Genomic DNA, 12,966 nt, shown 5'->3' with positions numbered 1-12,966 from the left:
ATAATTTACTTTATTGGATTAGAGTTAGATATTCATTAATACCGTTGAATGGAGATTAAGTGTTTGCGCGTGAATTCGAATGTTCTAGGTTCGAATCCTGCGGGTGGGATTGTGAATGCGAACTGATGAAGAGTCTCAGACTAGGATGAAATGGTTTTTTTAGTGCTTTCACATTTTCTATGGTGGTCTAGTTTACATTGACTCATGAATTCAACTATTGAAATTAATATAATCTTCAAAATACCCCATCTGATATTAATCAATATATGCTCATTAGTAACTGGCTCCAAGAGGTATTTCTTGGAGTTCTAGTGAGAATCAGTGATCAGTGGTGTTCAACTGGGTCTGTTGTGAGATAGTAACACAATGAAGAGAATGATGGATGTGTCGCTAAATTTCGTGGATCAGTTAAAATTGGACAGTAAGGATTGGACAATTTTCTTATCTTAATTTATATAACAATTTGATATTCTATCACCTATGTATAGCATTTTTATGATTGAGATTGTACATCTTGTCATTATAAAGTTATACTGACTTCTCATTAGTATTTGATTTGAGGAGTATTTGTTGTTGTTGTTGAATAAAGCTAAAGACATTTCCAGCTACAAAGTTGCAAATGATTGTTTCCAGGTAAAAGCTATTAGGTTAGCATTTATTCAATGTTACTTATCAACAATGCTGCTGAGTTATATTACGTTTGAATTTTAGAAGAGTGTTTTTTTAATAGTTTAACTAGACAATCAGGACATCGAATTTCAGATTGTTATAAATTTCCATATAGGCATTAACACTTTTTCTGCATATGCTTATGATTAGTAGTTAGCAGAACTAGGTCATCCTTAAATTTGTGTTTATTAACCTATGTTGATGGAGAACACTGGTTTGTTTCTACGTTTGTTTGATGGATAGCTTGATGGTTTAGTTATCGGCCAAAAGAGAGAGGAATAATGTACGCAAACATGTTTGCCATACTATATTTGTCAATCCAGAAGTCTAACAGTTGCTATCCAAGTTTAATACAACATTTTATTATCGATAGCCGTTGTTATTATTATTCCATATTTACTTAGAAAGGTGATTATTGAGTGATCTGTCTATCTATCTATCTATCTATCCATCCCATCAAACACCCTTTTAAAGGTTATGAGACGTTCATGATAGGTATTCTCAGTGTTGTAATGTGATCTATGGAAAAACCAGATTGAATAGAAACTTTTTCGAAACATTTAGAAAGTCCAGAGTCACGCGTCAACTTTATGATTGGATAATTACTTATCCTACTGCTATATTTAGTATGGTTCCGGAATCTTCCAGAAGCTTGAGGCCATCTGAATTACTATAAATACCCTCGGTTTTCCGTACAGAAACTAACCATAGAGTAAGGCGTACTTTCGTGTTCACGTTGTTGTGTAGATTTGGCTTTGGTCACTGAGTAGTGACTAGTGCTACATTGATGTAGTTCTTTTAGTGTTGATCAAATTCTTTTGTTCAAGTTACAATGTGTCCACTTGTCTAAGTGATCCAATATCGTGTGTATCATGTCGATATGTTAGACGATCAAATGTAGTAGACAGAAAAGATGTTTGGTCTGGTTTACCTGCTATCTGGCATTCGTTCGAAAGGTGTACTTGCCTGATTTATCCAATCCCATGCCATCTTGCTTCATAGTCTGAGATGTTACTACTGAAATATTCCCGTATACACGTATAAGAGTACTTTATGGGTGGGAAAAAGTACTTTGTTCTGGTAAACAGAGGACAGATAAAAAATACAACCTAATGATATTAATATTGATTTGTTATCCAAAAAAAACTCAACAGAAGTGTCACATTTACTCACAATTGATAGACATAAAATGTAACTGAAATGTGGTAAATTCGAATGACACATAGCATAATGTGAAATAATATATAAAAGAAGTATATTCGGTGGAGAAAGTTTTGTTAGGAAGTACAAGTTGAAACAATCAAGAATAATATCTCTAATTTTAGATCAACATATTTCTAAACTTCCTTTTTAGTGATTGATGGATTGGAGAGCCATATTCAAAATGGAAGGTATAGCTTTTTGTAGTCTCTTGTATTATTCGACTATTAGATAGTTAGATAGACAGCTGTTTTGGTAGCGGCAGTGGAGCAGTGAATGAGAAAACGGGCGAAAACAGTCAAATATATTTGAGCACAAACTTATTTGGCAAAATATGAATGCGATATGTGCAATATCGATAGTTGAGATCATGAATTAATTGAAACTAGACCACCATGGAAAACCTGGAAGCACTGGATGACCGTTATGTCCTATTGTGTGACTCCTCAGCAGTGCGCATCCACGACCCAGTTTCACGAGATTCGAACCCAGGACCTATCAGTCTCGCGCGCAAGTGCTTGCTATAATATCTACAAAAACTCCTTCTGATATGTGCAGTACTTCATTTGCAAAATGTTCATAAATTGTGTCAAAGATGATTATTCCTTCATTTCCATACTAATCATCCTCTATTTCCATTGTCTTCTCTTCAATCTTCTCAACCTTCTACTTCCAGGTATTCCACTTTCTAAAGGCAAAGCATACTATTTATATCTGTTGATATCAGTAGCACACACCACATTAGTAGTAGTAGTAGTAGTACTAAAGATAATACTAACAATAATAGTTGACATTAAAACTATACAACACCCTATTTATACATATGATAAGTCCTGGGTTCGAATCCCATGAGGCTGGATCGTGGATACGCACTATTGAGGAGTCCCACAACAGGACGAAACGGCCTTTAAATGCTTCCAAGTTTTCCATGATGGTCTAATTATAATTGTTTCATGATCTCAACTATTGAAATTACTACAATCTTTACAAAATCTTTTCTGATACATATGAAAAGTGTTTTGAAAAATGATTCGAAAATATATATTGACCATAATCAATCATATTAGACAATTTTTATCTTATTAAAGCCAAATAAACTCCACCTGGAGTCCCTCTGGGGGCTACTGCTGGTCCCAATCCCAGATAAAGGATGAGGGTTGAGCGGGGGTTAGCGACTCCATCCCGTAGAAAGCTAACTCGTTAAAAAAAAACGCTAAAGTCAAATACTTTATTCGTTACTTTTTTTATGTTTATCTTTTTTTAAATTTTCTTTCTTTTTTTCAATTTACTCAAACAAACAAACAAAAACAACAACCATAATCAGTTGGACACCTCACGTCTAATATTCCTCTTTTCCATTTTTATTTTTGTTGTTGTTTAAATGATCTATAAATCTGTTAAGTAAATAAATCAATTATTTTAACTGATTTAATGCATAGCAACATAAATATTAGTATCCTTATAATTTCCTATAGTTTAAAAAAGAATTCAATAAATGATAATGTAACAAATCATTATCACAATTCTTTTGTTTTATTATTACTAATAGATTTAAATATATGATAGTTTCTATCGTATCGAATATGATCAGATCATTTATTGATTGTTGTTATGAAAAGGAATTGAAAAAAACAAAGATCTATACAAAGTACAAATAGAGGATCATTTGATGTAAACATCAAAACAGTTCTATTGTACAGAGTTAAGATGTGGAGAACTATTATAAACATTGGATAGTGGATAGCAGTGGAATCCAGTTTGACGCGCGTTTCATCCTGTTTGGGACTCGTCAGATGGATATACCTGCATCTCAGAGTTGATGTTCACTCTGAGACTCGAACTCAGTACAGTTCGCTTCAAACGCCATCCCGTTTATAAGCATCTTTGTTTATAATGTTTGTAAATTAAGGCAATATCGAGGCATACGCACAGTATGCACATATGCCAATAAGAGACTGATCAAATTCAGTCCTAAAACATCAATGGGACCATTCAAGTAAAACAATATCAAGTGTATTATAGACATTATTTAAAAAGTACAAGTGTTTATAAACAATTGTCTATGTAAGATATTCAATATCCGTTGGTCGGGTACTATCAACAACAACAACCTACTGTGAGAGAGAACAAAAGATGTTGAAGGTGGAATAGGACATACATTGTTGAAATCATCAAAGTACATCACCAATCAAGTCCTAACTTGGGAACATGAAGGGAAACGGAAAAGAGGAAGACCAAAGAACAGACTATATTGGGCATTGGAAGCAGACATCGAAAGAATGAATAATAACTGGAAAAAGCTGGAAAGGATTGCCCAGGACAGAGTAGGTTGGATAATACTGGTCAGTAGTCTGTTATCCGTATAGGGTAACAGTCATAAGTAAGTAACTTTCTACTCAATTTAACTAAGTAATAACTTGAGCATTAAATTTTCATTTAAATTATCCTGTCAATTAGTTTCTTATAGAAACAATGATAAATAAAGTATACTTAAATAAAATATTTCAAATACGATTAACCTTGGGACATTTGCTAGATTAATATCAGAAAGGGTTTCTGTGGATATTATAGTAATTTTAATAGTTGACATCATGAGTCAGTTGATGCTAGACCATCATGGAAGACCTGAAAGTTCTGGACAGCCGTTTTTTCCTATTGTGAAACTCCTCAGCAGTGCTCATTGATGATCCTCCTTCGCAATATTCGAACTCAGAACCTTTTAGTCTAGCGTGCGACCGCTTACTCGATTATTAATCAGTATTCCAATGTAAAAAATCGGATAATCAAACATTGGAAAGAAAATATCAATGAACCAATGGACAGTTATTGATTGAGATTTATAAACGGTAAACATTTAGGAATATTAAGCTTTAACAATAATGAAAATCTATAGTAATTTTGAACAGTCCCAACTTATTGATTGATCAAATTCATAAGTTACAATAAGAATCAATGAATGAAGGAAAATCTTTGACATGGACTAGTAAGTTTCAATTCTCAACTGATTGACAATTCATTTAACGAAAAATCGTCAATATATCATCTGTTTTGCTTTTTTATCAGTTAATGTAGTTCATCTACTAACTATTGGTTTATGAATCTTGCATTGTAGCACAATGTTTATATGTAGAACAGTTATACTACGTAATCGTTTAAACTGTAGTAGATAATTATCAGAAGGGGTTTTGTGGAGATTTTAGTAATTTTATAGTTAAATTCATAAGTAAATTAAAGCTAGACTACCATAGAAAACCTAGAAATACTGGACGGCCGTTTCGTCCTAGTATGGGATTCCTCAACAGTGCGCATCCACGATCAAATGCTTCCAGGTTTCCCATGGTGGTCTAGCTTCAATTGACTAATGAATTCAACTATAAAATTACTAAAATTTCCACAAAAACTCCCTTTGATATTAATCAATCTATGCTCATTAATGACTGGCTACGAGATGTATTTCTTGGAGTTCTAGTGAGAATCAGTGATCAGTAGTGTTCAACCTGGTCTGTTGTGAGGTAGTAACTCAGTGAAGAGAATGACGGATGTGTCGCTCAATTTCGTGGATTATTTGAAGTTAGATATTAACACCGTTAGATGCTGTCTCAGTGGTGTAGTAAATAACTTAACAATTGAGCCTTAGATCCATTAGCCAAAAGTTCAGAACTTCAACTACTCAATTAATACATTAATTTTTACAACAACAAAAAACAATAACCACTACTTAGTATAAGATGTTATTAACTACTAATAAATAACTTATCTACAACTCCATAATGTCAAAGTAGTATTGCACCAACATAAAGTACACCATTTATCCTACAACACTATTCACAACTTATATATAAAGAATCATTTCCCTCATATCCTCGTCAACTCTAATCATTAACAATCTAACTGACATTGACATATTCAAATAAACGTGAGAAATGATTTCAAAAGTAAATCATCATTATTATTCATTAAAACAAAACATATTCAGATATTCATTGTCAATTAATATAACTATGTATAAACATGTATCTATTTTGACTTAAAATAACCACACAAAAAAAAACAACAAAACTATCCATGAAGACCTTTTACAACTGTCATTCAACATTCAATCTTCTATTCCTTTTTTTCCGCTTATTTCTATTATATCTATCTACTTACCTACTTACCTACCTATCTATCTATCATTCTACCTAGCGAAATTATCATTCAAGACATGTCAATATGTTTCTCACAGTAGAGGTAGTTTTATTCGATTTATTTCTAAATATCAATGATAGTAACTTTAAATGTGAAATGTTCTTCTTTTACAAGGACGATGACAACAGTGTAAAAATTGAAAAAAAAGAATAACAACAACAACAACAAAAAAATAAACAAACAATAAAGTATGACGGAGAAAACAGGAGAAAACATGTGAGATCATGTAGAAAAAACAATTAGAGAAGGTGGTAATTTGACACGAAAATCATGACACTATATTAACTAACCCTTTCTATTTTTTAATTACTGGTATTACATTCAAACATTTAATGATGATAATAATTTCGTACTAAGATATGGAATGTTAGGTAAAACTTTCAATGAACTCATTCTATATGTCAATGGTTGAAATCATGAGTCAGTTTAAGCTGGACCATCATGGAAAACCTGGAAGAACTGGACGGCCATTTCGTCCTATTGTAGGACTCCTCAGCATTGGGCATCCACGATCTCGGCCCCCGCCAGATTCGAATCCAGGACCTATCAGTCTCACGCGCAAGCGCTTGATGTTTAGAACTGCAACCGATCAATAGTTATCTAAGTTGTGGGCCAAGGCAATTTTACATTGGTTTTCAAGAGAACCAGACACCATCCAGACTTTCACATGAAAACCCAAACAGTACAACTCAATTCCGTCTAATAGGAGAGCTGGACACCGTCTAGGCCTAAATTTTATAACCCACACAGTACAGCTCAATTCCACTTCACAGGAGAACCAGACACTGTATATTCCTTAACACTACAATCTGAATAGTACAGCTCAATCCTGTGGCTCAACCACATAGGTACCAAGCACACTGGTGGACCAATGGAAAAATTCAAACAAACAATATCAAATGAATTTGAACTTTAGTCTATTGTACAAACAGGTGGTTATCAGGACTCAGTAGTTAACTGGATAATGGGATGGCTATTGAAGAAAACAGTACTGAATTTAAGTGCGATGTAGGTAAATTCAGGTGACGAGTTCGAAATAATATAAAACTTGCGTTTTGGATTCCATTGCTAGTCACCATACATCATTCCTTGGTTTCTATGAACTGTTTTGTAGAATGATTCTTTTACTATAGTTTATTTCTCTACGAATCAATATGTTTTTGTTCCTGTTGTGGTATGTGCTACTTATATCAACAGATATAAGTAGTATGTATCATCAATCGAATATGAAATGTTTAAAGGCAGAAGGTTAAGAAGATCGAATATAAAAGAACGAGAATAGAGAATGACTAGTGTGAAATTGAAAGAAAAATGGAGTTTAAGATGATTGATTGACATTTTGCAAATGAAGTATTTAATGTATGGTTCTTAGATTGCACTTAGGTATTCTGTAATTTTGTACTCAAATACATGCGATTGCCCCCTTGTTGTGTTCTCGTTCATTACACTATTACTTAGTGTTATTACTATTATTATCATTATTATTACTTCTGTCAAGGCATTAGTTCTCGTCATGTTGATACATATATGTATATAATATAAAATGGTGCACGTAATGCCGAGTCACCTAGACTGGTGACCACATTGCAACATGGTCGATAGGATTCGATCTGTACTAAGAAGGACCTGACATACATGACATTGATCAATACCCAGTGAACAATCAAATGTTAATTTGTATATGATATTTATATTGAAAAAAACACAATGTCATTTACCGTAAAGAATAGAAGTTCATACTATACGTGCGGTATGAGCTACTTTTATCCACATAAGTAGTATAGAACGATGGTCAGGAATAGAATATATTTCAGTAGGTGATCTAGAAGGAACACAACAGGAACAGAAATTAATTAATATGAAAATACACAAACAGTGAATTCAGAGACAATGGACTGAGATTTGCAAAAGGAACAGTCAAGTTTGAGACAATGGATTGATAATTTGCAAATTAACTATTTTACTGTATGGTTCTCGGATTTCAATGAGATATTCTATAATTTCGTGTTCATATACATACAGTTGTCCTCATTTGTGTTCTTGTTCAGAACATACGTATCACTGATGTATTACGAAGAAATTCAATTGTCGTTTCATTTATTCATAAATATTGAAAATATTATTGGATTGATGATTAAATATGTAATCAACAGATAGATAGATAGATGTTGAACTTACATTCAACTATATATATGCACTTGTATACATACTACTAACATTATCATTAAACCATATGTTGTTACTAAAGAAAAATTCACAAACACCTAATCTATCACGTTTATTCATGCTTTCATTTAGGTTTAAGAAATGAAAGAAAGAAAGAAAGAAGGAAAAAAGAGAGAAGAAAATAAAACACACGGCGAACAAAGGAAGAGCATAAGAAGAGAGAAAGAGAAAAGGCCAGAAATGAATAGAAAACGGAAATGGCAAAAATGAAAGAAAAAAATAAAGGAATTATGAATGTGTTTATTTACACAAGATCATATTTGTTTACACAACCAGTGTTTCTATTCTATATGCTTTCAGGTTTCTTAAAGTTAAAAAAACATAGTAACCCAAACCTATATATATATACAGCTGAATATTTATGTATCAGTGTGTGTGTGTGTGTATGTGTGTGATAATGTGTTTATATGTTAGGAGTCTTTAGATTATTTTATGAATTCTTCACCTACATAAAGTGAATTCCGTATTATCAGTTATTGGGAATATCGTAGTCAAATGAATAAATTTGTTTTATCTAATATATATAATAAAATTACTATAATATCCACAAATACCCTTTCTGATCTTAATGAACATATGATCATTAGTGACTGGATTTAAGAGATATTTCTTGGAGTTCTAGTGAGAAGCGTTGATCAATGGAGTTCAATTGGATCTGTTGTGAGATATTAACTCACTGGAGACAATGATGGATGTGCTGTTCGATTTTGTGGATTATTTGAAGTTAGACATTAATACCATTAGATGCCGGCTATGTGGTCCAGTGATTAAGCACTCGCGCGCTTAGGACGAAACGGCCATCGAATGCTTCCAGGCTTTCCACGGTGGTCTAGCTTCAATTGACTAATGATCTTAACTATTGAAATTACTACAATCTCTACGAAACCCCTTCTGATATTAATCATCATATGCTCATTAGTGACTGGTTTCAAGAGGTATTAACTGGAGTTATAGTGAGAAACACTGATCAGTGGTGTTCGACTGGGTCTGTTGTGAGATAGTAACTCATTGGAGACAATGATAGATGTGTAAGTAAGTAAGTAAGTAAGTAAGTAAGTAAGAAGTAAGTAAGTAAGTAAGTAAGTAAGCAAGTAAGTAAGTAAGTAAGTAAGTAAGTAAGTAAGTAAGTAAGTAAGTAAAAGATGCAATATAAGCCTTACAGAAGTTGGACAGTCTTCTAATATTATGTATTATGTTATATATATATATATATATATATATATATATATATATATATATATATATATATATATATATATATATATTTATATGATGTATTGAAGAAGGCATACTAAATTATGTAGTTTAACTAACAAATTGTTATAGTAACAACTAACATTGAGGAAGTCACATAGTTGATTGTATATAGAAAATAGTGCATTATATTAATAATTTTTTAATCACTATTAACATAAATCTCACTAGTCAATGTGTTTACACATTCTCCAAAGCCAACGTGTATCAGTCCAATTCCAATTCGTTTACATATTTCTGTATTAATGAGATTATTAAAGTTGACCAGTTGAAATTTTTATTTTGTTACTAACATCTAACATCATACTATCTAATATCAGTACTTAATGTTAATGATTAAGTGAAGTTACTTTTTAGTTTCATTACTATAATCTTTACGGTACCATGAAACAATACCATAAGTGTATACCATTTAGACTGATCTAATAGAATAGTTACATAGGGAGAGACACAGAGAGAGAGAGATGGGGGAAGAAGAGATCGGAAAACTAAACAATGTGAATGTTGTGTACATTAATGTTAAATTTACTTATTTCACCATTACTGCTTGAATGTTGAAACAAAGATTAATAATAATAACATCAACAAAATAACAGTCTTAATTCAATTTGAAATGGCTTTGGTTATTCAATTGTTGATATATTTGACAGAAACTTGATCAGTTTTGATTGACAACTGGTTATTATGTCTGGAAAGATTCGACATATTCATTATGATACAAGCAGATCCAGAATCGACGAAGTTGAATCTCATACCCCTTGAACAATTCAATTCAACTAAGTGAATAAACTGATGCGGTTTGAAGCAAACAGTAATGGCATTGAGTCATGGGGTGGAAATCAGAATTCAGATGAAGTTACATCTGGCTGACGAATCCTAAATGGGACGAAACGCGTGTTTCGAGATCCTATGCTACCCACATTCCATCTATTCTGTTATCGTAGTTATGCTCATTACCACAAATTCTATTAAACAAAGTAATTATTAGCCCAAATTTTAAAATATTTCAACATGTTTAATGCGTCCTCAAATAGTAAGAACTTCAGAAGTCAATAGCAGAGCTCAGAGAAACTGACTTATCACAGCTAATCAGATTTCATTTTATATTTGTTAAAATTAATAATATATAGTAAGTCAGAGCCATTTTCATAGAGAACACGAACGTTAAGGATAATATTTGAGTGAACTGACTCCATCTAATACATTCCACAACTTTTTCCAACTAATTTTCAGCCAAATTTTACATTATCTGTGTAAGATGTGAAAACATACAACAGAAATGTTAAAAGAGATCGGTTCAATGGTAGTTTGTAAATCAACTCGTTGGCTGTTGTGTGATCACAATGTTGCATACTACTTTTGAAAGTTTTTAGTAGGTAGAGAAATTGTTAGAAAATTGTGAATGTACATCAACGTACTAAATGATTTACTTCATAAGCTTATCCATTTGATGAAGGTTGCTCTCGTTAGTACAATTGTATAAACTGTAGTCTGAACAATTCCTAATGTCCAATGAGGTGTTAATCAGGACTAGTATGGACTGATTAATGTTTCACTTGAAAACTGATCAAATAATCAATGGATAGCTTTTCTACCAAAACTGATTAGTGATATTCTTAACTTGTATAATGAACAGTTCACCCATATATGGATTAGTTTCCATCTTGAAAGTTGAAGTACGACGATAAAATAGATTATACAGTTTCTTTCAACTTCATCAAAAACGAGCGCTTTATGAGAATATTCTACAGCAGGTGTTTATTAACCGATATATTTCATTTGGCAACATTCCCTAGAGAAAAGAAATAATTTGTTGCCTCTAGAAAACAATCAAGTGTGTATATGTTTATGTGTGCGTGTGTCTGTGAAAGAGAGACGCAAGAATCACAATCACTCAACTTGGTATACTCGAAAAAACGCATATAGACTTCATAGGATGCTGCAGAGATTATGCTTTTGCTTGTTTTGTTAGAATGAAAAGTTGAGTTCATTGTACACATGGTTAATCCAAAATTAATCAGATTATAATACTCTAGATAAACTGGTGATTGTTAATAATCACTCATATCCGAGCTCTCGTATTTAATTTCAGGCATAAAGTGAGACCAATGCAACTCAGTGTAAATATCATTCACGTGAATTGAACTTGAATTCAGAAGTTAATTGTGGAATAGTTGATGACGAAAATGTGAACAATCCACAAGTGATGACATCTCTTCTACATAGACCCCATGTCATGCACACTATGTTATGGACATTGTATTAAGGCGTTTGAAGACATAGTTGAATTAATTGTTGAGAAGATACTGAATGAGTGTTTTACTGTAGGCTGATGCATCATGACGATTATTTTCTCGAATACATTACCATTCTGGTTCCTTGATCTGTATGCTGCTAAAATTAGCGGGGATCGCAGTTAGCTGATGATTTCTCGCTTTCTAATCAATACTGTATGATCGAATTCAGAAAGAATTTCGCCCATTACAGATGAAAGTATTAACATTTATATTTCATAGTAAGTTATCTTCTTCAATTTTTGGTGGGTCAACATTGATTGGGAGGTCCATGGGTGCTGCGTCGATGTTGGGTGGGTTCAGTGTGGCTGGTCGATTCAAGAGTTCTTTGAAGTGTTCTACCCACCTGTTTCGTTGCTCTTCAATGTTGGTGATTACCTCGCCTTCCTTGCTTTTCACTGGTCGTTCAGGTTTACGGCGATTTTCAGAGAGTTTTTTTGTTGTCATACAGTTGTCTCACGTTTCCTTCTCTTGCAGCCTTTTCCGCCGTCGTTGCTAAATCTTCCACATACTTACGTTTGTCGGTTCTGATGCTCCTCTTCACTTGTTTGTTTACTTCTGTGTGCGTTGGCTTTTTCTGCTCTTGTTCGGCTGGTATTGATTGCTGCTTTCTTGTTCCTCCTTTCTTGAATCTTATCCAGTGTATCAACAGTGATCCATTCCTTGTGATAGTGCTTCTTGTGACCCAGGACCTCATGACATGTTGAAGTGATTGCCTCTTTGATCCCCTTCCAGTTGCTCTCCACAGTAGTTCCTTCTCCATTGAGTAGATCATGAAAGGCCTGGAACTTGTTGCTGAGGACTATCTTGAATTTGTTGAGTTTGTTAGTATCCTGAAGAAAGGCCGTATTGAACTTTTGTGATATTGTCCGCCCCGTTGTCCAGTGCTTCTTGAGTTTCAATTTCATCTTGGCGACCAGCAAGTGATGATCTGATGCTATATCAGCTCCTCTCTTGGTTCTCACGTCCTCTATAGTCCTCCTGAACGTTTTGTTGATGCAAATATGGTCGATTTGGTTTTGTGTAGAGTGATCCGGTGAAGTCCATGTGGTTTTGTGAATGCGTTTGTGTGGGAATATGGTGCCGCCAATGACCAGTTTATTGAAGGCACATAGGTTTGTGAATCTCTCACCAT

The 12,966-nt window shown here is 33.3% G+C and overlaps 1 protein-coding gene across 1 annotated transcript in view; it reads right to left on the bottom strand.

Annotated features, from left to right (window-relative positions):
- KCTD3_1 (BTB/POZ domain-containing protein kctd3) overlaps window positions 1–3,678 on the bottom strand; it is a gene marked incomplete at its 5' end in the record, with an annotated part of 29,421 nt that extends 25,743 nt beyond the window's left edge. The window contains one exon of the mRNA XM_035733315.2: window positions 3,673–3,678. Coding sequence (XP_035587240.2) covers window positions 3,673–3,678 — 6 coding nt within the window. The remainder of the gene's footprint in view (window positions 1–3,672) is intronic.
- Between the last annotated feature and the right edge of the window lie 9,288 nt (window positions 3,679–12,966).

Source organism: Schistosoma haematobium, chromosome 1, assembly GCF_000699445.3.
Source record: "Schistosoma haematobium chromosome 1, whole genome shotgun sequence".
In the NCBI taxonomy this organism is placed as follows: Eukaryota; Metazoa; Platyhelminthes; class Trematoda; order Strigeidida; family Schistosomatidae; genus Schistosoma; species Schistosoma haematobium.
This window is presented reverse-complemented; position numbering and strand designations above follow the sequence as displayed.